The 27599-nt window shown below is 37.4% G+C and overlaps 1 protein-coding gene across 1 annotated transcript in view; it reads right to left on the bottom strand.

Annotated features, from left to right (window-relative positions):
- Positions 1-27599, bottom strand: part of CSMD1 (CUB and Sushi multiple domains 1) — a 1033138-nt gene that overhangs the window by 681672 nt on the left and 323867 nt on the right. Inside the window, exon 3 of the mRNA XM_051614951.1 lies at positions 10872-10984. Within this exon, the coding sequence (XP_051470911.1) occupies positions 10872-10984 (113 nt within the window). The remainder of the gene's footprint in view (positions 1-10871; positions 10985-27599) is intronic.

Below are 27599 nucleotides of genomic sequence, written 5' to 3'. Positions count from 1 at the left end.
TCCAAGAACATAACATTCTCAAATAAACTATGTTTGAAGTAAGAGCAATTTCCATTGAAATGAAGCATGTTTTTATACTAAAGGTCCTTTCAGTTCAAATGCGGACTTTCCATAAAGCAAAACACATAATCCAAACCTTAGATTAAGAAGCAGGTAAGTACACTCCAGGAATATAAGGGTGCTGTCTGGGAGTGTAGGGATAGGATCCAGGAAGCTAAGGTACAACTGGAGATTAATTTGGCAAGGGTTAAGAATAACAGCAGCTTCTACAGCTACATTAGCTATTAGCCTTTCAATACTTGTAAGAAAGATAGAAGGAGAATTTCAACAAGACCTGAAGTGCAAGGCAAAGTGATAGGCCTTTAAAGCCTTGGGTAGGTTTGGATTAGACATGAGGAGGACTTTTTTTTTTTTTTTTTTTTAACAATGAGGGTGGCAAGACAGTGGAAGAGGTTGCCCAGGGAAGTTGTAGATGCCCCCTCCCTCAAGTGTTCAAGGACAGGTTGGACAGGGTTTTGACCAACCTGGTCTAGTAAAATTTGTTCCTCCTCATTGCAGGAGGGATGGAACTACAACCTCTTGAAGCTCACTTGCAACTCAAAGCAATCTATTATTAAAATGCTAAACTTGTAGAAAGGGGTTGGACTGGATGATCTTTCAAGGTCCCTTCCAACCCCTAGGATTCTATGATTCTAAGTTAATCCTTCAGATTCCACTGTAAAGTCAAAGCAGGCACACAGGCACCTCTGCTTTGAGATTATTTATCTCATGGTAACACAGGCATCTAATGTTAATTGGCTTTTTAATGTATTTAATTATTAGAAATATTTATTACTAGCTCTGTAGCCAGCTCTCACAACTTTCAGAAGCTAGTCAGGTGAGGTTCTGGTGAGTGCCTGGTAGTACACTGAGCAAAGTACACAGTCAAAAGTTCACTGAATGGTTGTAATGAAAACTTGACAAAACTAGGCAATTTTGGAAACTCAGGATAAGAAACTAGTACACACATGCAATATTTTTTAACTGCATAGCCGCATAGTCTAGTACTGCCATTCTCAGTAACAGACCATAAGTTTTGTTGAGAGCTTGCAAGGCCTCAGTCAGGCTCACTCTGCCTGAAACTCTCCCAACTTGCCTGCAGCTTTGCTTTACTTTATTCAGCTGTCATAGCAATTTCTCTAATTGACTGGCTGTCTAAGGTTAGTTTGTTTTACTTCTTTTTCCCCCTTTTTTTCTGATGGTACAGCCATAGTTTTATATGGACAGCTGTAGCAAGCAGTTACTCTGTGCAAAATGAAATATTTTACAATTGCCACAATGACATAGACACAAGAAATGCAGGTATAGTTTGATTGCAAAGGCTTGGAAAAGTGGAGACAAAGGAACAAATGCATAGGGACAATAAGCAATGAGACAAAGACTTGGCTCTAGATAGCCCACAGCTATAAACAGCTCACATATAGTCAGTTAAAGGCAGAGCTGGGCAAAACTGGTTTTCGGAGTAACAAAGAACAAAGTATGTATGATCTGACATGTATGGGACACCATATAAAGTAAATACAGATGTGACACAAAACCACAGTCCAAAGAAGAAAACAAAAGTATTAAATACTTCTACCAAGAATAACCTCAAGTGCATCCTAAAGTGACAAAGAAGATACCATCAACAACTCATGCAAACAATATGCATTCACAGCCTAGAGGGCCAAATGCATCCTGGGCTGCATCAAAAAAAGCATGGCCAGCAGATCAAGGGAGGTGATTCTGCCCCCTACTCCACTCTCGTAAGACCCCACCTGGAATACTGTGTCCAGCTCTGGAGCCCTCAACACAGGAGGGACATGGACCTGTTGGAACTAGTCCAGAAAAAGCCCACAAAAACGGTAAGAGGGCTGGAGCATCTCTCCTACAAAAACTGGCTGAGAGCCGGGATTGTTCAACCTAGTGAGGAGAAGACTCTAGGGAGACTTTATAGTGATCTTCCAGTATCTAAAGGGTCCTACAGGAAAGCTGGGGAGGGACTGTTTACAAGGGTGTGTAGTGATAGGATGAGGGGCAATGGTTTTATATTGGACCAGGGTAGATTTAGACTGGTTCTTTACTATGAACGTGGTGAAGCACTCTTAACAGGTTGCTCAGAGAGGTGGTGGAGGCCTCATCCCTGCAAACATTCAAGGTCAGGCATGATCAGGCTTTGAGCAACCTGATCTAGTTAGAAAAGTCCCTGTGCACTGGAGGAGGGGGCTGGACTTGACCTTTAAAGGTCCCTTCCATCCCCACACATTCTACGATTCTATGCTTACCCTTTCCCTGCTGCTCTGGGTTCATAATACTAGGAAAAGCAGTAGAAACTATGTGTGCGTGCAACTATTTTAACTGTATGGTTTTTTTCCCTTTCTGTAAAAATGTCATTAGGACTAATAATGATTAGACACTTACGGTTGTGATTACACTAACAATTCTAGGGTTGACACACACACAATCACACAATGTGTTGTGTCTTTCCCCACGGGTAAGATTTTTTTGCATCTAAAACTTCAGGTTTGTAATCCACTGACACCACACAAATGTGCCTCACCTTGTTGAGCAAGTGTAAAAAAGGTACAAAACTAAAAGTCAAGAGATTGTGTGAACTTCCATGCCTCCTACAGCCCTTTTCAGGTCATTTCAATAAACTAGCATCACAGAACCTTAAGGCAAGATTTCTTGGAAGTACACCATGCATGAATAACTCAATACATTTCTTAGGACGTCTTTCAATATATACAGGATTAAATATTTCAAAGTGTTAGAAGTTACAGTGAAAGGATGAAAATAAAAAGTTAACAAGTACTCAAAGCAGTCTCGCAGACTCATTTCTAACATGCCTAATGAAGTTAAATGAGATTACTTGAGTGAATAAGCAGTATTTAGATAGGCGATACACAAAGTGGTCCAACAGTGTTGTACAAAAACATGGAATTCAAACATATACAAGGTGAAGACCGAGATAGATTTTAACATATTTCAAAAGCTTCAGTGAAAACATGGTGCCCACATTATGTGTACTACAGTCAGCCTACTCCCTGTCTTCACAATTAACAGGTGAGTGACATACCAGCTACTTTATTACTGAACAAGATCAATGCCTTAGTCAAAATTTAAAACATTCTTGTTTTGATGCATATATTTTATCTCAAAGTTCTGATATCAGCCTTATTATTCCAATTACAGAAGAAAAACATGAAAGGTTATGCAAATGAAACCCTCAATATTTGGGAAGGATATGAATAACAAAGTAATTCAAAGTACAGTTATTAGCGGTTTAAAGCTATACAAGAGAAGATGAAAAGTATGTGTCCATGTGAAATGCTAACTATCCATCTAGCATAGCAAATTGTACAGCCTTTAATTGATCAGGTAACAGCTGCCCAATACAGTAACATAGCAAACCCAAACCCCATTTTCTGGCTCACTAACCCACAGGTTTTATTCTAGAAATACCAATTCCACCCTACAACAGTCAACATCCTTTGACAGTTTAAAGAAATAAAAATCCGCAGACAATTCTAGATTCTAGATAAAATAGAATATTTTTTCCATTTTCTTTTATTTTTCGCAACAAAAAGACATAAAAGCTGTAAGCCATCTTTGCCATTGCAAGCAGATTTGTAATAAATACAGAGTTATCGACAGTAATTTAGTAGGCTGCAGAGACTTGATTGAAAGGCAGAAATACAGTTTTCATAATAAAAAATTATATTACATTAAATTAAGGACAATAGCTGGGGAGGGGAAAAAAAAGCACTGAAGACTGCTACAAACCAGAAAACAGATTGGTATGGTTGAAATGCACTTCTGTTATCTGAGAGATTAAAATTTCAATACAACTTTCCCTACTTTGTACCAGCCAAAAGAATAACTTGATTTACAAATTAGATAAAAAATCAAGTACCAGACTCTTCCAGGTTCATTCACTTAAAATTGGGGATTTGAGCAACCTGGTCTAGGGGGAGGTGTTCCTACCCATGCAGGGGGGCTGCTTCAACTGCCTAAAACATACCAATTTGCAAGATTTTTAGATCATGGTACACACCTTACTGGTTTCAGCAGAGACAGTTACATTTCTTCATAGTCGCTTGTGATGAAAGCAGTGTTAACAGCAAGGGAATGCTTTAGCAATTGCTGAGCAGTGCTCACACAACCTCAAGGCCTCTTCTGTGCTGCCAGAGAGTTGGCTGAGGGTGTACAAGGAGCTGGAAAGGGACACACCCACAACAGCTGACCACAACTGACCAAAGAGATATCCCATACCATATGATATCATGCTCAGCAATGAAACTGGGAGGGGCTGGAGTTTGGCCAGGGCTGCCACTGCTCAGGAGAGATGGCATTGTTCTTCCTAAGCAACTGTTACGCATGATGGAGCCTTGCTTTCCTGGAGAGGGCTGAAAACCTGCCTGCTCATGGGAAGCAGTGAATTGATTCCTTGTCTTGCTTGCAGTTGCAGCTTTTGCTTTACCTATTAAACTATCTTTACCTCAACCCACAAGTTTTCTCACTTCTACTTTTCCAATTCACTCCCCCATCCCACAGGGGGCGCAGGGGAGGGAGCAAGTGGCTGCATGGTGCTTAGATGAAAACCACAACATCATCTTAATACTGATCAGACAATGACAGCACTAAAATAATTCTGACATTGAAAAAAAAGTTATTGAATTATTTTTCACAATAGTAGTCATACAAAAACATAGTAATGATGGCAGATAGGAAAAAATATGAAAGGGGTATTAGTATCAGCATAGTTAGGATGACAATCTGTTAGGATGTAGATGACATTCTCCAGAATCTCAAGATTCAATAGCAATGAAATGAAACCATGGTTTAAAGTTATTTAGGATACAAAGGAGGAGAGAAACAATCCTGTTAAGACTCTTGACTTTCCACTTCTGTTTTCCATATTAGAATGCAATTTTCTAGTTTAGAACTGACACCTCATAGTAGCAGAGAGGAACAACTCCTTCATATTTTCCTAGAGGAATCCCACTTTTACCAAATCATTTTCCTCTTGGGTTTGTGATCTCAAACAGGAGCACAAGTAACTGTTTTGAGGGGGAAGGTTACAATGTGTGAACCATCAATATCAGGTTTGTTACTGGTTCATGAACCAGGAATAATTAACACAATGGTTCTTACATGGATCAACAGGTCACTAGAAGGCACAAAATAATCCCTTACTTCCACAATTGGAGACAATCAAAAACACAGTTCCAAGAATGTATCTTAAAATGTCTAATTCCCTTTCTAAGGGCTACCAGTCATACAAATGCTGTCTTTGCATTAGGGACCGAGCTACTCTAGAGTAAGAGCTGGAAAGCAGCAAACAGCTGACATAGCTTATAATTGGACAAATATGACAGGCAAGGCTCTTAGAAAATTATTCTCCTTTTAGATACAAAATTCAATGGTTGATAGTGAGTCCTGCAACATTTAATTTTACTTTTAATGTCTTCTAATTCAAGTAGGGTTAATTCTATCACAATAGCTTTAATTACAGTACTTTTTTTCCAGGAAATAATTTCCTAGAACTTCCAACTTCTGAAATTTCTACCCTTAAGAAATTTAGGAAATAACATTCCAGTTTTCTGATTTCTCATAATTAAGAAAGCTGTGCAGTACAATTATCTTAAATACAATTATCATTTCTATGCACAATCCCTTCATACATGAAAGACTGGAAAGGCATACAAGAATGCAGTCATTAAACACCACTACTGACCAAATTCAGTTCTCCAGAAATTTAGCATGTTAGTTTTACATCTATTCATACACTTCAGAGCACAAGCAGACTATTTTATCTATCTCTGCCCACAAAACATCCGTTTTCTTTTTCTCACATTTTCTGAATACATGTAGACTTACAAGCTGTTATCATTAAAGTTAACTCTTTTGACACCTAAGTAATTGATTCCTATATTAGCTAATCAGAAGTCCTATAGAACTCCCACAGCACAGCTAGACCTCTTCTGCTCCGAGATTTGCTTTGACACACAAAATACCAGCTTGATTTCTAACTGCATTATGATCTTTCCTGTATGTCATCACAGTCCTTTAGATTGTATCATTCCAAGATTATGTTTGTTCTAAGAATATCTGCTAGAGAAAGGGAAAATGTTTCTTTTTAAAGACTTCAGGAGACAATCTATATCCAAAGTTATCCTCAGAAGACAATTACTTTCACTCCAAACAGATGCAAATACCAATTTCAGTCTGAAATGATCAGATTTCACTTTGTGCTTTCTCATTTAAAGCTTTTGGTTTACTTCGTCATGTGTATACACACACACTGCTTAAAGCCTTAACAAATAATCTCAGTTTGAAAATAACAGACTACCAAAACCGTAAGAATTTTTTAACTAAGGAAACAAAATGTATTGGTCTATTAACAGATGTTACGGCTAATGTTAAGATGGCTAGTTAAAAGTGTACAGCTGCAAGATTATATTTACTATACCACCAGCATTTACTGTTTTTTTAATGTTAGTTTTGCTTTCTTACAAAAAAAAAAAGAATGCTAAAAAAGGCTGTTTGTGCCTCTAACATTTAAAAAGATTAAACTCTACAAATTTTAATCACTGCTTGTTTATCCAGACATCACAGTACAGGAGGGAATAGTTACAGATTTGAGAGCAGTTAACTGAATCCTTCAAAAAAACTAAGCAACAGAACATGGAAAGAACTGCATAGCTCTCAATGTAATCATTAGTTATTCATTATTATCTTTTGGACCTCTTCAGAGCTGGATATGCTAATCCACTGAGGTTCAAGAGTCATATTCAAAGCCTCAGGTCACTGGAACAATAAAACAGTTACCTAACAGATAAAACAGCACCTATATGACTAAACCATAGAGATGAGCTAGCAATGGTAGAAGATTCAGGAGACTACCCATTTTACACTGTATAGTAGGGGATCATTATGCAGACTAGTTCCAACTCGGCATCCTAATCTCAAAGTGAAATATTGGCCTCAGATTATTCTGTTTGCGTTGAGCATGTCCACTCCCATGGAGCACCTACTCTTACCACTGTATCACAGTTGTTGAGTGAACTACACAGCTATTAACTAATACAGTTAGACCCAGGAACAACAAGTAGGAAGCACTGTCAGATCCAGTCAAAAGGAGATTCTTAAAAGCATGCAGAAGAGGTATTTTGGTACTTGAGGGAAACAAACAAACAAAAATGAGAAACCTTAACTTGAATCCAGAGGTCTGTTATCTTGACTGTGTCCATCATGACTGCAAAATGATAGTCTCAGGAAAGTTATCTTGGTAAACTCAGATTAATACAAAAGATTAATGTTCCCAAGTTTTTTGGGGAAGCTTTTCAGTTTTTGGTTTGTTTTAAATAGTTCAAAGTTTTGAACCATAAAATAAAAAGGGAAAACACACCAAATAACAAATACTCAGGGAGAATAGAAACAGCACAAGGAAAAAAAAAGAAAATTTCTTCAAAGACCTGACACTGTGCAAGTGCATCACTACCTTCTGCTGTGGATGCTGAAAGGGATTTTCAAAGCTTCAGGGATGATGCATAAGGTAGAATGTTGTAACTGGCAATATAAATGTTAATGCCGAGTTTGACCAGAAAGCTTTGAGAATTGAAAGAACAAAAGAAAAAACGAAGTATGCCCTGAAGGCAGGTAGGATGGAGGGACATGCCGAAGCTCTGTAGAACAGAGGTCTAGTAAAAGGTACTAGCACATAAGTCCAGCACATCTGGCTTGTTTACACACTATCCACCAATTCTGCATCACAGATTATGGTTAGAAACAATAAAAACAGTTACATATGCACAAAAAATTGAGAAAGCTTAAAATGAACCAAGGATTGTCAACCTTTGAAGGTAACTCCATGTTTAATGGCAGACACTAGTGTAGCAAAATATAAGCTAAAATCCAGGACATTTCATTTTACACTGATGACAAACAGTGTACTTTGAGTTAAGCTTTTCTACTTTTACTGAATGTTTGCACTTGACAACTGGATTCCCTGAATGGCAGGACACACTAGTTTAGTAGAAGACCACGTATGAATTCTACCATGCATTACTCAAGTATACCTGTGTGTAACACTTCAGATATTGCTATTAAAGAACATTTTTTCTGTATTTCCAACTTTACTACAATGATACAGCAATGCTGAATTTTTACTTCTGCGTGTAGCCCTCAAAGCACTTTTTTTAATAAACAGTTTTCTAATCTCATTTCTAGAAAATAGAAATTAGACTGATTCTAACAGTGAATGAAACAAAATGGCACAAGTCACAAGTACTTTGTTGTTCTTCCCACACACCCCTCACCAAGCCTAAACATGTTTTGTATGATGAAAAGGACTGGCAATTAAAAAACAAAAACACCCACAACACATTACAGACACAAGATATATCCCTCAACTCCCCAGTCCCATTGCTTAAAACTTAGATTGAATTGTTACCCAACAGCAATGACAATGGTCAATAAATCATCTAGCAGATTAAATAAATCTACAAATTGTATGAAATTAACTCACTACTTCTAAAATACATAGCTCTTTTAATCAATATCTTTTTCTTGTTCCCAGTCTGTTAGAATTCCTTAAGCTTTAAACATTGTGGACGTTTATACTTCTACACAAGAACTCGTTACATACTACTCCCCCAGGTACCATTAAAAAAACCCAGAATTTTATTTATTTTTAAACACACTTTCCATGCCAGCTGACATGCAGTTAAATATTCTCTCCAATTAACATGTTTAAACAGTATTTATTAAACTCTGCATTATAACCCCAATGTCCCAAACTCTTTAGATGGCAACAGTCAGTTGCACTTAACTGCTCCCCACACTTCTCACTGAACAGTAATTCACTTGCTCAAGAGAAGAATGTACGAGCAGGCTAGAACCAAGGATAAGTAGATACAATCAGTAAAAACAAACTAGTTACGGATACCTAGCTCCCAGAGTTATTATAAAGACTTCCAGTGACTAGTAAGATCTGGTCTGCATTCTCCTGTCCCAGAGAAATTGGTCACCTGCATATGCACAAACTTAAGGAGCCATAAATTGCCTATTTGAAACAAGTAGTATAGAGAACAGTTACAGTTCTTTAACTTTGCTAACTCAACTGGCCATTACAGCAGAAATCACCCTGAGCCTTCACAAAAATCACCTAATCCCACACTGCTACAGATCTGTCCCGAACCTCCAGTCTCCACTGCCTGTCTGTACACTGAAATGCTGTCACTTGAGTGACATTCACCATTTCTTCTGGAGCTGGATTCATATTTTGAAGTCAATTTAAAGCTCATGGCCAATGCCATGTTTACAGCACTAAATCTGAAAGGGGGCAGTGTCATTAACCAGAGAGCCATGCTACCTGTCAGTGTTAATTACAGCTCTTCCTGGTGGGTTTTTTTTACAAGAAAGTAGGCCAGCAGGAAGTGTAATTATATTACAGCCTGTGGCTCTGCATGTGTTTTTAAGATGACAGTAAGGAGACATCCTTTAGCATTCTTCACTCTTTTTCAGTATGGAAAATAAACTGCTCGGATTGCATAAAAGGAGGAAATATGCTACCGTATGCACCTGCTAGACATTTACATACCTGCATAACAGGTATGTAAAAAGCAACTTCCTATTGAGGTAATAACAGTTCCTAGCATGTTCATGATTTCTGATGTTCCTTCAAGCTTACCTACTAAAGCTTATAAAACACTAGTGAAAGGAAACTTTCCTAGCCTTTCCTCACAGCCCTCATCTCAGTTAAAAAAAGACTGAATAACTGACTTACCAGGTAATGAAGCTTTGGGCAAAAAAGGAAGGGACTAATAGCTACCAAGGAAAGCCATACTGCTGAGATGCCCATCTCTAATAGAAAAAGCTCAAAACAAAAGTGTGAGTTCTTCAAAACACGTCCTATGCTTCGAAACACCTCCTATGCCTTTCACACCTAGGTAACTCTCTCAATGAGAATACCGAATTCAAAAGATACTTTTAAAGCCACTGTAATTTCAAAACATTAAATCAAATATGAAACGAAGATATGCATCACTATGGAGTACACTTAGATATTGTCAAGAAAGCAAGGTAAACTTTCAAGGGACTATGAACGGTTTTGGGAAAAAAACGATCAAAGTTTACCAATGATTTGAAGACACCTGTGATATCTCAGTTACTTGGACTTTTCCTGAAGTGGTGACCAATGTAATAGATTTACACACTTGCAAATCTTAGTCCTAGCAAACAACTCAAATCAAACCGTACTACTTTCCTCATCCAGAGTTCCTACAGCAATCCAATTGGTAAAAATATGTCTTTTAAATTATATCACTCAACTGGCTGTAGGCAGCTCTTCCAGAATAAACACTTTCTAGAGAGGATTATATCTACAAAACCAGGGAAAACATAGCTTTGCATTTGAGAAATAATCTGAAACTGAGCTGCCTGCAGCTCCTACTACTCAAAGACCTGTGTTTTCCATTAAATAACAAAAGTATTTAAAAAAATGCACAAACCCCCACAAAACACCACCATACACCAAGTTTGAAAGCAATCCTGAAGTTACATTCAAAACACGCGCATTATCCAACAGTGCTAAGCAACGGCCATGATACAACTGTATCTGGTAACCTTCCCAAACAAAGGCTGCAGATCTCAAAGCCTTTTGTCAACTCAAAGGATTAAGGAAATGGTATTATTCCAGTTTTACGAGTACTGAAATACGCAACAAAAAACCTACACAGTATTCACAAACGTTTCAAACTCCAAACAATTAAAATTGAAATATCACGTTTCAACATCAAATACATGCATCAAGTAGAATAAAGACCTAGTAGGGTAAGAGTTCTTACCTTCATAGATAGCTTTGAAGCCTTGAGCACTGACAGCAAAATCTGTGGTGAAACAAAGGGAGAGGATGGATCCTGTGCTCACAATAGATGATGGAAGTTGAAATCCAGATAACCTGTGCAATAAAAAGGTAGATATTATTATTATTTTTAAAATAAAGTACATCAGTATGTATGATGAGCACTATGATGAGCATCATATTTCTACATCAGATCTGCCAGTGCATTATGGTGCCTACCCCAATGAAATCTCTGAACATTCACTGCAAAATTTCAAACGTGTTCTTGAGCTTTTTAACCCTCCTATTTTACCACATCAGTACACTCTTCAACAGATTAACACTGAAAGACAGACCTGATTTTATCTATTGAAAACAAGTAATTTTTTATAGGATTCATTTCAAGTTGAAGACTGTAAATTTAGGACACATAGAGGTATATACCCAACCCTTGACTGGTCCACCCTCCAGCTGCTGCTCCAGAAAAAACATGACTATCATAGATTCAACGTCATACAAATTAACTGAGCAGAAAACACAATGCTTCCATATAACAGCTTCAGAAAAGCTACCTTACATTTCCTACTTTATTAGCAGTGTTACCTTTACTTACAAAATAGAATCTTGGATAAATTAGAATTACATTGCAATACTGATTTTAAGATAATTTCCCTAAATAAAAGTTTTCATTCATGTTGGGGCTAAAACAAATGGAAAAAAAAATGTTTACATCTTTTACTGAAGTACCATTAAAGACAAATTATTAGACTTGGCTGACACTAGTGAGATGTTGGATTCTTAACGATTAATTTTGCATCAGTAAGACATCAGATACCCTTACTGTCCCACAAACACAAAACTACACAGTCAGAACACATCACTAGCTAAATTCTGTGTTTTGTGATATAAATATGTGATCCACTGGGTACAGGACAAAATAGGAAACATCCTTGGCTTCTTCAATTCAGACATTGGAACAGCTCATTAAAAAAATCCCACTTCAAAAATGCTTATATTTTTAATCTTGATGGTTAAGACAATCCATGTCTTAAAAAAAAAATCTTGCCATTGAAACATACTGTACAATGATGCAATTACGTTCTAGTTTATTAATTGGCACCTGGAACTGTGTTGCAGAATGGCTTGAGCAGCAGGGCCATGGGCCCCTGCTATCTCCTCGAGAGGCCTTGAGAGTGTGGCACAAACAGCAGCTGTACAAGCAATCTCTTTTCTTAGCCTAACACAAGTATAAACAATCTCTGTTAGCTTAAACTAACTCAAGGACAAGGTAGAGAAGTAGAATGATAGAAAACAAGGAAGAACCCTGGAACTCAGATGTGTGTTATTATCCAGTAAAATCACTGCAAGTAGTTGCAGTCCAGTGAAATCACTACAAGTAGCTACTATCCAATGAACTCACTATGCGTGGTTACTATCCAATGAATTCACTACATGTAGGTTTGGAAAAGGGTATAAAAGTAACACTGTGTATTCAATAAATCGAAGCTTGCTTTATCAATCACATTGATTCTGGACTGCTTGCTTCCCTCGCCGCCGGCAGAACTGTAAAAGATAAATAACCATAAACAACATAGTGGTACAGCTGTATCACTAAACTAGAATTTCTTTGCAAAATTACTCTTATTTAAGACTACTCCCATATATAAAAACATGTAAAAGGCACTCCATGCTTGAATTAAACCAGTCAGGTTGTTCCCATCTCTTTCCAATTCTGAGCTCTGGAAAACGAAGGGACCTGGATGAGTCAGAGATTAAAGTGAAGAGAGCTTTAAATACAAATGAAGGAATAGAGTCAAGGCAGCATAATTCAGCAAAAAGCTTTCTGCAGTTTCTTCCTTTTTTTAAACAACATTGTCTACCATGTGCTAATTAGCCATTTGCTCTAGTCTTTTCACCTTCTGTGTACTTGTCAACCTATTACTCCTTTTCCACCTCATTTACTCCAATTCCAGAAATAAACCAGTCAATTTTTCCCTCAAGCCTCAAACTGCAGAGCTACCATGAGGCTTGCCACATCTTATATATACAGACTTCTCTATGCTCTCTCACCTTGACTAGACATTGCAATTTTTAGAGAAATGTGCCTCTTGTTCTAGTTAATAAGATATAGTTGTTATCACTACTGCCCTAGATCTGGAGTGTATTGCATGACAGTTCATTATTAATTTAGGGTATGCACTTTCTGATCTTACTTGCATATCTCTTTCTTCTTTGAAAAGGTACTCAGAAGAGTTCTGTTTTTAAGGTTTTGGTTGTTTTTTGTTAGCACTACAATATTTACTGGATTCAGCACTTCTGCTGAAATATAGGAAACTAGCATGCATTGTAGGGGAAGGAAGGAAAGTCATGTTAAGTGACAGAAAGATAAAAGCAGCTAGCCTCAACATTTTGCACTATATAGAAGAGATAAATAAAAACAACAACAACAAAAAAACCCAGTTACATCAATGCAAAGCTATACAGCTTTAGCTACCTCATTCCTGAGCAGGGTTTGCTTCACTTGGTATGGATTTGGTTCCTATAAATGAAATTATCTGAGCAGTGACTGGACATCCTGAGCCGTTGTGATGATTTCCAGACCTAAATGCTTTGATAAGAAGTATAGGTCCTAAAATACAGGTTATATGCTCAATAATCTGCTCAAAAATCTAAATCTAAAATCTGCTCAATAAAATTAAGTCTATTATATGTCCCACAAAATACCAGGAGATTATTATTTAGGTAACTAACATTGCAACTCACATTAAAGGAATAAATATATTTTTATACATTAAATCATTGCACTTGAAAGTTTTACAGACAAAGGGCAAAGGAAATACAAGGTAAACTTCAAGGAATTAGCATATCAACTTGAAATATATTTTTTCAGGGTCTTTACAATACAGTAATGCCATAAAAATATTAAGAAAACATCTCAAATAGAAAAAATTCTGTATTTTGTCATTCAGCAAGCTACCTGGGTGCCTCTAGAGTAGCCTTGTTGCTCACAATATTTCTGAAAGCATCTTTCCATAGTAATTCTATAAATTCAGTGAGACCAAATGCCATGCAATCAAGTGCAAACAAAAACTAAACAGCAGATTAAAATCTGGATTATTATTCTTCAGACATTTCCAGAATTAAAACACTGCAAACTTACCAAGTAATTTCCCCCCCTCACAAACATTTTTGTTTGGCAGCTATAGCTCATGAATGACAATGGGTTCTGCACATTTATTCCATCATGCAGAAAAATGACACACCTTCACACGTTGCTTTACTTTGGAAATGTATCTAAGCAATTAATGTGTAGGCCTTTACAGCAACCAAAAAGGGAGCCTGTTTAGAGAGAGAAGCATTTATTCTAAGGCAGCTGAATCAGTCCTTCTGCTAAGAAAACTGTCATTTGATAAACTTGCACTACTGCATACTGAGAATACGGCAATACTTTAAGGTTAAAGTATTGCTACTTGTGCAAATTTCACTAGTAATTATCTGCACAAAATACATACATATCAATACTTTCTAACCACAGATGGAATATATTTGGCTTGTCTACAAGGGAAAAAACAGAACTTGTAATATCGAAACAGAGGTACACCAGTATACAGTACCTCTGCTTGGGGGGGTAGGAGAACCCAAAACAAAACTACAAACAATCACACATTTCATTCTCCATTGTCATTTCACAGATCTTAATGTTCAGCCATGTCTAGTGATAAGATCTATACCTATATTATGATTTTCTTTTCCTCCAATAGTGTAACAATAGTTCTAGCGGGCACTGCATAGAAATTCTCCAGCCTCTACTTGGCAGGGCACATTCTGGTATTTCCTGGTACTAAACAGTGCAGCAAGTCCTCTGAGTGGCTGGAAATATGATTAGAGGCCTGTAGCAAATTATGTACAAGAAAAGGCTGAAGTAATATATTGGTTGAGCCCTTAAAAGATGAAGACTAAAGGGTGAACCTTACTGCTGTTTTAGGCTACTTATTACAGCAGTATAGAAAAAAAAAACACAACACAACACAAAACAAACAAACAAAACCCAGAACAAACAGGATCTTTCTGGAAGTGCAAAAACAATAGGAAAGCAACAAAGTGCAACATCAAGTTCCAGTTTTCTATCACACCAAAAAAAAAACCAACACCAAAAAACCCACCAAAGATGGCAGTGATACAACAGAACTGATGCCCAGAGAGGATCAGATAGCTGTCTCCTTGGAGATACTGGAAACTTGTAGTGCCTTGAGCAGCATTAATTATTTTCAGACTTGGCTCTGATATCAGTAGGAGGTAAGATCAAATAACTGCAATCTCTCCCAAATTAAATCCTTCAATGAATCCATGACCCATAAGGAAGGCACAAGCATAGTCTTCCTCCCTGGAGAAAGGAAGGCTCCAGGGAAACCTGATAGCAGCCTTCCAGTACTTGAAGGGGGCCTACAAATAAGCTGGGGAAGAACTTATAAGGACATGTAGTGATAGGACAAAGGGTAATGGTTTTAAACTGAGAGAGGGGAGATTTAGGTTAGACATCAGGAATAAATTCTTTAGTGTGAGGGTGGTGGATGCCCCATCCCTGCAAGCATTGAAGGCCAGACTGGATGGGGCTTTGAGCAATCTGGTCTTAGTGGGAGGTGTCCTGGCCCACACAGGGGAGTTGAAACTAGATGATCTTTAAGATCCCTTCCAACCAAAACCGTTCTGTGATCCTATGATGATTCTCTAATAGTCCCTATCACAACCAGCTGCTCTAAGAAAAATCAGTACACTCAGCAGTTTCTGAGTAAATACAGAAGATCAGCCCAGTTAAGTTCTTTGCATAAGTTTATTAGGGATTGAACCTCTGCTGAGTGTAGGTAGGAAATTTTAGCCAATCCCAGCTGTTCATGTATAAACCGACAGGCCTTCAGACATGGTTTAAGCTGAACTGATGTTTGCAGGGGTTTTGAAGACATCCTTTACATTAAAACAGCTTCGCTCCTCTTCCCTTCAATGAGAATTACTACATTTCTGTTCCCAAAAACTCGATTATTTTTTAATAAACATTTTGCACCACTTTCATGGTTGAAATGGTCAAATGAAGCTTTCCAGAACTGCTCTATCGGAAACAGCTATCCAGCATGAAGAGTCTCATATGAGCAGACCACTTTAACAAGAATATGTACTGATTTCACAATTGCCAAAACCAATGAGCAGTTGCAAAGGAGATTAAAAGCATTTTCACCATTTTATTTGCTAGTTTATTTATTCCTACAGCAGCCTGTAATCCTAATTGATTTTGTAGTTCAGGCTACAATACGTGACAAAATTTTATCCAGGTTTAACAAATATTCTTAGTAAATTTATGCACCAAAAAAATAAATGAACCCAAAACTTTTTTTTTTTTTTTTTTTTGGGGGGGGGGGGGTGGGGCACCCATAAGGACTAAACTCTTTTTGCAAATCAGGCCAATAAAATCTATTAAGACCAATTATTATAATTTAAAGGAGATTTGGACCTATTAAAATATTTCTAGTTTTGCCTGAAAATATACACACACTCACACCGGGCTCCACTCATACATCTTTACAGCTTGTTCCAGAAATTTCTCAGAGGAAGTAGAATCTCTTTGCCCAAGACAAAACATTCTGGCCTGAAATTAGCTAGTAGATGTCTTCTGCAAAAGCTATTAGCCAAAAGGACTAATGTTATTCAAATGTAAACAACAAGTCTAAGTTTCAATGAATTACCCCAAAATCAATTTTGAGCAAACCATACGAAAATGACAAAATCTGATAATTTTTTTTCTTCTTCAAAATCAGTATAGGGAAAAAAACCTAACATTTCGCCCATTTTACCATGAAGTGATACAGGTCATAAACTGCCACAGAAAACAAACAAAAAAAAGCCTTCTGTCATCAGTGTAACACTTTTTCAGATTTTACATACTTAAATTACCATTTTATGCAGATGAGATCCATAACATCATTCTGTATCAAACGTACCATACCACATAATACACAAAGTTTTATGGTGGGTGACACGTCAATGTTTGTGCTGATTAAGTGCAGAGAAGTCAAAGGGTTACCCTTAAAAACTTAAGTTTTTGGCTACCAATTGAGGTATTTCTGGAGATCACAGAAGTTGAATACTAATTACAACACACCAATAATGTTCAAAAGGTAGTATCTCATATTTGTCTTAACTGGAAATTATCCTAAACTGTACTGTCAGCAAAAATCTGGCAAACCCCCTCTTCCATGTTGTAGACATCCAATACCACAAATAGTTAATAAATGCATACAGTATTAGGCATCTGAAGAAAAAGCTATCCAACTCTATGGACTCCTAACATTTATTCCTTATTTATTTAGGCCTTTGTGGCCTGTTGAGGTTGGCTAGCTGCCAGACTCTCTCACTGACCCTCTTTTAACAGAACAGGGGGAGAAAAAATAAGATGGAAACACTCCTGGATCCAGATAAATTCAGGGAGATTATATTTATTGTCATGGGCAGAACAGACTTGTACTGGGGAAAAATTAATTTACTGTCAATTAAAATACGTTGAAAGAGTAAGAAACACAGATATTTTATCAAAACCCTCCCCCACTTCTTTCCCAGGCTCTACTTCGCTCCTTCATTCCCAGCTCCTTCTCCCCTCAGGCGGTGCAGAAGGACAGGGAATGGGGCTGGGGTCAGTCCTGCCAGATCCTCTCTGCTGCTCCTTCCCCTCACACGTTTACCCTGCTGCTGTGCGGGCTCTCCACGGGCTGCGGCTTCTTCGGGAAATACCCACCGGCTCCACAGAGGTTTTTTCCACAGGCTGCAGGGGAATCTGCGCCAGCACCTGCAGCACCTCCGCCCCCGATCTTGGTGCTTGCAGGGCTATTTTCTCTCACTTTCTGCTCCCTCCCCACCTCTGTGGCATTTTCTCCCCTTTCTTAGATGCATTTCCCCAAGCTGCCACCTCCTTGGCTCAGGGTTCACCTGTGCCCAGTGCTGGGCGGTTGGGGCCGGCTGGAACTGGCTGGAACCAGCTGCGTCAGGCCCGAGGCAGTCCCGGCCTCTCCTCACAGAGCCCCACCTGCAGCCCCGCGGCACCTGCACCTGCTCCCAGCTTGTCGACACCACTTCAAAAGCATCAACTGTTCAAATGCACCTCAATTTTATATATTAAAAAGTAAAATAATCATCAGTGTGTTATATTAATAATTTGGATCCGTTTAAACTGACTGAACATATCTGGACAGAAGAGAAGCTACTGCAGTAATTTGCACAAACGTGGTAACTCCAGTTATTCCACAGAAAGTAGCAGCAATGCTATGAGAACACAATTACAGGATACATATCGATAACATTACCTTTTATGAAGCCACGTAAGTTCCTAAACTCCCTTCTATAAATAAAGGTGAGACAGAAAGGTGCTGTTTTAAAGTTCTGCCAGGTGCAAAAAGATAAATTAACACTCATGTTCCTGGTTTTGAATCTGGAAGACTGAATAAGTGCATCTCTAACCAAAGGCAAATTGTAACATGCTAAGTCTCCCAACAGCTTGTACTTCACTAACTGAAATCATCTGAGAGCACAACACAGTTAAGAACAAAGCAGTCTTAATTGTCTATGAGCACGTTTAGTATTCAGTCATATAAGGACATGGAATTTTTGCTTTGAGTTCAGAGTTGGAAGTTGACAGTAACTAGACATAAGTAAAGCTGATAAGAAAAACTTTTTTGTTGTTTGTTTTCCTAAAAAACAACTACTTGAAAAAAAAAACCAACTCTCAAAAAAATCTAAAACCTTTAATATTAGAGTTGTAAGGGTAAAGTTCAAAGTTACTCTTACAGATAAATTTTAGTTCAAACCACAGACTGGTAATTCAGAATAATCCAGTTAGTATTTGTATAATTATAAAAGATGCATGTAAAGGCAGCTTCAAGACTCAAAGAATTACACAGGATTTATTTCTAGCTCATGATTGATTGGATATTTCCCACCCTCCCCATAAGATTTATTTCAGAGATAGAATTGCATCTCTCCTAGTAAAGGGATACTTTAATTTATTTATTTTTTCACACACCAAAATGAGTAAATTATATAGCTATTCAAACCTCTAAGTCTTTAGTCATGCAAATGGTAGCCACCAATAAGGTATACTCAAAAAGAAATCAATGTAAAGTGATTTTTGTAGTATTTATTTCCCAAATCTTGGAGAATTTTCATCTGCCCTTTCCACTGCCATAAGCTGCTCTCCTGGAGCAAAGCTCACTGTTTGAAATGCCAGAAATAATAAAGAAGCTTAGGGGAAGAAAAAAAAATAAAGGAAAAATCACAAAGAAAGCCATCTGCAACTACTCATATGGGTTATGCTATCGCAGGTTTATCTGCCTCATTATACAACCTGCAGGAGCCAGAAGAACACAGTGTTAAAACTTCTATAGGGATTTCCCCTGTTTATCATTATGCCATCCATGGCAGCCAACTTCTGTCTATACTTGCTATCAGCAATGAAAAAGAGTACCCCACAGGTTAAGACTCTTAATGGTACATAAAGCCAGGAGACCAGGGTATCCATTCCATCCAACCAGGCTGTGGCCTGCCACATTGGAAATCATAGAAGGCTAATCTTAATTATTTACATCCATTCTGTTGCCTGCAGGAAGTGAAGATTTAAAACCTCACTCAGATACCGTATCTTACATAAAGGAATGAGGAGTTACTATAAGGTTAGCACAAGATCTATAACTTAAAGCTTATTTTCTTTCACAAAAGGTAGGGCAAATATATAGAAATACATACATATATATAATCCCCTACCCCCAGCCTCAACTTTTTTCTTTAAGTTGCAGAAAAAAGAAAAAAGAAGAAGAAAAGAAGACTAATAAAACAAGTTGTTCAGATTGTTCAAGGTGAAGCTTTTCATTCCATTGGTGGCTTTTCTCAAGTTTAAGGTAACACTGACTGTTTCCTTAAAAAAACTACAGGAAACACTAAGACAGGTAGAACTTCAGCTCAGAGAGCACAGCCAGTTCTCTGCACAGGAATTATCTTTGTTTCCGCACCTTTCCAGCACAAAGAGAAAAATAATTAATTAACAATCTCACATTTCTGACTCCAGCAGTCCCAAGTCGTCACTGCTGCTTTCTTCAGGTTCTTTCAGATCACAGACTCACAGCAACATCCAAAAACTGGTTTTCCAGTCTCCCATTCCCTACAAAACTATCTTCAAAGATTTCCTATAAGATGGCCACAGGACTTCTTCCACCAGCTGTCTCTCCTATACCCCAGGAAACTTGGAACCCCCTCAGCTGATCCCTAATCTCTCATTTGATCAATTAACATCAGGTGCTCTTCCATCCTGCTAACTAGAGGCAGTTAAGGTATACATACCTCATTAGAGTGGCACTAAAGTTACACAAAAGGCTACCTTTTTACCTGGGTGCTCTTTCTTCTGCAATTTAAGAGGTACAATCTCAATAATCATGTCTAAGTAGGCAAGAAATAGGTTATTTTTAATTCAATACTTTAATATAGCTAAATACATGCACACTTTCCATGGTATGGTCATATGAACATCCTGATGTTTTCTGTGACTTCAGCTTAACTACGAATTAATTGCAGAATTTATAAAATTAATATTTTGCTAGTAAAGGAAGGGGGAACAATCAAAAAAGTTCCCTCCATAAAGTCCAGAAGGTGTCCTATAACCAAAACTCTCCGAGTTCAGTCACTAAGCAGAAAGAATCTGCAAGCTTACTGATTTTGACCTTTCTTTTATTATTATTTTTGATTTAACTATTTCTTCCAGTTGCAGGCAGTGACACTGGAATGAACAGACAAATACAGTCTGTCAATAGGTGCCTTTGTAGCTGGTGGCATCAGACAATTTTGGCTTTCCTGACAACAGGACGGCCTATACAGCACCACTTGCTGACATCCCATGGGCAATTATCTTTCTCAAAGGGGGAAGAGAGTCTTTGCAAAAGAGACTGTGGGGCTGATTGACAGGGCTTTAAACTAGGTTTGAAGGCGGAGGGGGATGTAACTGGACATGCTACTGAGACCCCTGTGTCTAGTGGCCCAGCATTTGTGGGGCAGTGTGCTAGCATTTTTGAGAATCTGAAAGCCTGCCATCCCACAAGAGTGAAAACTAAGTGTTCAACTCTCTCTGAAATGCTTATATACTAATGCGTGCAGTATGGGGAATAAGCAGGTGGAGGTGGAGATCTGTGTTAGACTGCAGGGCTGTGATATTATTGTAGTTACTGAAACATGGTGGGACAGCTCCCATGACTGAAATGTTGTCATGGATGGCTATGCACTCATTAGGAAGGACAGACCAATAAGGCGAGGTGGTGGTGATGCTCTTTATGTGCAAGAGCAACTGGAGTGCATTGAGCTCTACTAAGAGGGGAAGTAAGAACGTGTTGAAAGTTTGTGGATAAGAATTAAGGGACACACAAATATGAGTGAAACTGTTGTGGGTGTCCACTATAGAAGACCAAACCAGGAAGAAGATGTTGATGAAGCCTTCCACAGTCAGCTGGAAGTAGCCTCTAGATCACAAGTGCTTAGTGCTCATGGGTGACTTCAGTCACCCCAATATTTGTTGGAAAGCCCATACAACTAGGAATACTCAGTACAGAAGGCTCTTGCAGTGCATCAATGGTAACTTCCTGATGCAGGGAGTGGAGGAACCAACAAGGAGAGGTGCACTGCTGAACCTTATATTAACAAACAATACACAGCAGTGTATACAGTGATCTTTTATTTCACATAAGTTTAGAGAGAGATCTACATGACGTTGGGATCAACATTACAGCAATGAGCAGTTGAGTCAACTTCAGAATAAGGATGAATTTTATTTGAAATTTTGTTTTATGAATCTATCATACATCATCCATTAAGCTGTAGATTATATTTGTGATTGCACTTGGGAATTTTTTGGAAATGAAAAATGTACAGAACTCTTCATCTGAAAAAAACCTCAACAAAACAAAACCAAAACACCCAAAACCTCAAAACCCTATCAAAGAAACACAAATGGCATTTTATGCCTTTATTAAATGGAGTTTACAGAGGAAAAAGTCTGTGAAGAGGACTCTTTTTTCTTTTCACAGGTCAGCCACTAATAACTGAAAAATTGCCCGTATTTCCACCTCCCTAGGCTTTACAGGCTCACTTTTTATTACAGTACCAGGGGCACCTCCACAAAAATCAGTTAAATGAAGCCAGTGTAAATGGAAATGGAATGATAACAAGTGGCTTAGAAGCCCTGCAATGCAAAAACATTGCCCGAGCGGGGAAATAAATAAATTTCTGAAGCTTTCTTTTAACGTTTTTACAAATTGGATTACAGTAGTATTGCCAGCTGAAAACAAAAAAAAAAAATCTACTTTACCCTTTTTGGTGGCACTACTTTAAGCAAAGGCCTCAAGGCAAAAGAAAATATGCTAGCAAATATTTTAATAGATCAATCTTTAGTATAAACAGGATGTTCCTGCTTTGCAGCAATGGGGAGGTATCTAAAAAATACGTTGCAAGTGTATTTTACAGTTTATGTAGTGCTCAGTGTTCCTTCTGTAAGGAAGACTACGGATATTTGTGCTTAGAACTTTATTGTGGGAATGTGTGAAGCTTCAAATGTGGCATATGGTACACAGTAAAATTTTGAATACCTACATACCTTTGCAGATTTCCATTATCTGTTTTGCACAGGCTAGGCTGTCTGGCTTTGTTTTACTGCTCAATTCAAAATACATACTAATATACTAATGATTGATGCCATTCCCATAAGTTATCTGGGACCTGTAGCTGGGAATGGTACTTCATTTTTTTGGGGGGGTAGATAGACCCTTTTTGATTAATGAAATAAAATAGGTAATATAATTAAATATTTGCATATTTTAAAGAATAAATATTAAGTGTTGGTATTTTCTAATAATTATTTTTACATTTTTGACAAATGGCATTTTTTTTCCAAATGTTGCTAATAAGAATTTCTTCAAAAAAAGAAGTGATACAAAGTTAAAAACTATAATTTTTTAAAAAAACAACACTGTATTTTTATACATCTCTCTTTGCATAAATGAAAAACTAAAGCTGAATGAAGCAAGATTTGAGCTTAATTTTGTTTACTTAAATTTATATTCTCAGTAAATCAATTAGATCCAAAATACAATGCTTTAATTTTTCCATTTGTTCTTTTCCCATTTGCAAAATATTGATAAAATTGCAAACTAAAAAGATTATTTTGAATTCAAAGGGATGGAACACCTCTCCTATGAGGAATGGCTATGTGAGTTGGGGTTGTTCTGCCTGGAGAAAAGAAACCTCCAGGGAGACCTTATTGCAGCCTCATAGTGCTTAAAGGGAACCTATAATAAAGACGGGGACAAACTTCTTACTAAGACCTGTTGTAACAGGACAATGTGATAGAGGGAAGATTTAGACTAGCTATAAGGAAGAAATTGTTCACAATGAGGGTGTTGAAACACTGGAACAGTGTCCTGGTTTTAGCCAGGATGAAGCCAATTTTCCTTTTACTCTTTTTGTTTTTTGTTTTTTGTTTTTTTTTCTTTCAGCAAGCTTTCTTTTAACTAGTCACAGAGCCTTCCAACAAAGACTGATAAGAGTGGAATGTTCCTCTAACTGCTGGGTCTTCAAGGTTGCACCTTCAATCTGCCAGCTTAGACATTACGGGGAGATATATGACCCCCTCGTAGGAGGCTGAGTTAGACAGACAGCAAAATTGGCCAGAGATATTCCATTCCATGTATCTACGTAAGCTCAGAGGAAGGTCAGAGATCACAGAAGACAACTTCCTTCCTGCTTCTTCTTCCCTTCTCTTCTGTCCATGGCCGGCGCCCGGGGAGGACTCCGTCCATCCATCACCATCAACCCCCAGGGTCAAGCTCTCCTGACCCTCATCACTCTGTATTTTTCCAGTAGCTCTGGGATTTTTCAGGACTGTTCACAGCTCAGGAGATGCTGGGGGAGTTGCTGGGGGTGGGGGGAGGTGAGAGGCTTTTGCACATGTCTGAACATATTTGTATATATTGTATATATTGTCTTTTATCATTGGTGTTTCATTAAAGCTGTGTAGTTCAGTTTTCAATTCTTTCTCTCCTCCCCTACCTGGGTGGGAGGGAGAGGGGACCGAGAGCATTGTTCTTGAACCTGAGTCAAACGGTGACAAACAGCTTGCTCAGAAAGGTGATAGATGCTGCATCCCTGGAAATTTTCACGTTCAGGTTGGCTCTGAGCAACCTGGTAATAGTTGAAGGTCACAGAATCATGGAATTGTCAGAGTTGGAAGGGATCTCTAGAGATCATCCAGTCCACCTTCCCTGCTAATGCAGGATTGCCTAGAGCACATTATTCAAGACTGCATCCAGATAGGTCTTGAATATCTCCAGAGATGTCCCTGCCCATGGCGGGGCTTGGACTAGATGACCTATAAAGGTCTCTTCCAACCCAAAATATTCTATGATTCTGTGAATTCGAGTACGTTGCAAATGGTAGTCAGATTTCAGAGTTACAGGAGTAGAATGGGTGTATTTAAGTAACTCAAATAAAAAGAAAATTAAAATAATGTGCTATTGTGTCACTGTAAGCAATTAATTTTGGAAAATGAAACATAGGGGATCTCTGGATTGTTTGTAAGTTGATTGCAAGTGTCTGTTAGAGCTTCAAGACAAAAGTTTCTGTACTTAAGTAAGAACAATCAACTAAGTAGTTCCAAAACAAAAAGCTTTTAAAGCAATCCAGTGAGACCTTTCCTTCACCTTCTGTGTCTTCCCAAACTATGTACATTTTCAATTTAAAGAATCTTCTCAAGAGTGTTAACTTTTTACACATATATACTTTTTTCCTTTTTTTTTTTTTTTCCCCTCAGATTGTTATACATATTATAAATATGCACTAGGAGTCTATTCACTTGATAAACAAATGTATCCTGTTTCAGGACTGAGGAAAGGATTTTCCTCTCACTGTCACTCATTATGAATTTGCTTTTTTTTTCCCCTGAAGTTAATTGTTCTGACAATGCTATTTTAAAGGGGTCAGGCTTTGACAATTGTAGACTTATCTGCACAAAGCTCACTATATTAACTTACTGCTCCTATGTTTTACTCCGAAGAGCTATGACATCCTTTTTGCTATGCCAACCTTTGAAGTCTGTCTATTATTTCTCCTCATCATATTTGAAGTTTAGTACAGTATAAATAATTTAGTACTTGAATACCTCCTGTCAAAATTGCACTCTGCTTTATTTGTCCTTTATAAGAAAGAAATCCAGTGGGTATTTCAGTGGGTCATAAAGTTCATTTTATTTAAATTTAGCTTTTAGAAATGTCTTTTGCCGAAAACTAGTTTTGTTATTTTCAAATGGCACTTAAAAGAAGAGGCTACTACTACTAACATGACTATATACCATGACAAAGATAAAGAATCCTCAAGAGAGCTGCACACTTAGTAGGCTCCTGTTGGTGCTAGTTCTAAGTGTATGCTGAAGCCCTTAATTTGTATCTTTGCTGATATTGTTATCCGTACTAACAATATTTAACTACCACATTTTTTAGATCTTTATTTTGCCACACTAGCATTCAGTATTGTATTTCTTTGGCGTAGCAGTTAATGAATCTCAGAGTACATTGGCTTTTATAACCAGAATTTTGTTCTTAACTTTTAGAGCAAAAAATCATTATGTTGAAATGTCAGCTTATATTTTTTTTTCAGAATAACCTGGCCTCATACATATCCTGTTGCTGTATATGGTGTAGTTTACTGCACTGAATTCCCACTGTAATCAACCTGAAGTTCCTAGTATGCATACAGATTTTAATTATTACCCTCCAAGTGCTCTCCTTATGGTGCCACCTTATCAATGTACCCTCTGATCTGTACATCTTCAACAACTTCAAAAGTAATGAAGCAGAACAATCTCCTGTTAAATTTAATAGTGAACAAATTTTGGTAGGTTCAGCCTCAAATATCACATCCCAAAAGTAAGTCTAGAAATATGTCTTAATTGAGAGATATTTCATCTTCCTTTCTGAGCATTTTCTGTGTTTATATTTTAAGTCATTTCAGCAGAGATTTGCCTTAGGATGCATAATTTGATGCTTGAGCTCCTCCTATCAGAACACTCTATCTTGTTCTCCTGTCCTTCAATCTTTACATGTATAATATATCATTTCAGGGCTTATGATCATCACTGAGATTATCTATAGTAATATTTTTAGTTTGGAACAAATTGTTTCTTACAGATGACTTGCCCTAAGAACTGTGTTTAGGTGAGTCATATTTTTCTAGTTTAAAATGTTCTCTTCAAAGTGCTTCTTCCAAAGAAAGGATGTATGCAAAGGTTTTTTTTTTTGCTTATGCTTTTAATTTCAGCAAACTTTCTCTTAACATTGTATGGTAATAGTTCTAAATTAGCCCTAAGCAATGAGTGTTACCTAATTACCTGAAGCCAGGCAAAATCTGCCATTGAATGTATAAGATCTCTGCAAGGAAAGTAGCAAAGCTCTGCATTACCTGTTAGGCTGTTGCATGTTGCTTATTCCCCCAGATGGCCTTGTGAGAGTGGCCTGAAGCTGCACCTAGTTACGCATGTGTATCCAGCTGATACAAGAACTTGAGTATCTGGACTTGGAATCTGCTATTCCACCTATCAAAATAAGCCACTTATCAGTACCTCTTCAGTAAGTGGTTTTGGTTCTGTTGCTGTTTTGACAAATAACATATTAAAAACAACTGGGGTGGTAATCCAGGTTCTCATAGAACATTTATTCTATTTAGGGTATCTAAAGCAATTTTAGTATGTTCTTTATGGTTACTTTTTTTTTTTTTCCTACTCTTTCTTTACTAGAGATGGAAAGATGGTATTTTCTTTCTGAATATGTGTAGTTGGGAAATGTTTTTTGTTGTTTGTTTGATTTTTTTCTGTTCCATGAAAATGCTCATATTAAAAAAAAAACAACACCTTTTTTTTACTTCTTGACAATAAGAAGAATTTGTGGGATATCATCTTTGTGTTGTGACTGGGAATTTTGAGACTTCAAGGAATTATGAGTAAAAATTTGGACACATGAGTAAATGTGTAAAAATTGGGACTTTCCTACCTCTCAGGAGTCCATTCCTGAAAAATTGCCTATTTTTATACAGGTGGTAGCACCTGCAATAGTAGTGTATTTTTTACTATAAAGAAAATAATCGTGAAGTTGTGAGCTATTTCATTTTCTACATTGTATTGAATTACTACAAAGTTATAAAATGTTGCTAAAACAGTATCTTTTCCAGTGAAAAAGACTTCTCAGTGGAAGACTCGAGAGTAATTCTAACCATAACCTTCATCTACAAGACAAATTCTGTTATGACTGAACACAATAGTACATATAATTTTGCAAATCACAGCATCTTAAGATTTGCATTAAGTATGTGATGATTGAGAGGTAAAGAATTTAAAGATCCACAGCAGAGAATACAAAGACAAAATTTGTAAGTCAATGGATATAAATTCCCTAAGGATTTTAAAAGGAAGACAGGAGAAAAACTGTTAGCAATGTGTTTAAATCCAGGTTTTGGACTAGTCTTATTGGAAAGTAACAGGTGAACAAAATAACAGGAATATGATAGCAAAACAGAATTAGACAAAAATGACAAGAAGGAGGATTAGAATAGCTTATAACATCCAGATATAATTATTTCAATTATGAGATAGCATTGAGGGATGGATTAAAAAAAG

This window comes from Apus apus, chromosome 3 (genome assembly GCF_020740795.1).
Source record: "Apus apus isolate bApuApu2 chromosome 3, bApuApu2.pri.cur, whole genome shotgun sequence".
NCBI lineage: Eukaryota > Metazoa > Chordata > Aves > Apodiformes > Apodidae > Apus > Apus apus.
Note: the sequence above shows the minus strand (reverse complement) of the source record. Positions and strands in the feature narration are given on the sequence as shown.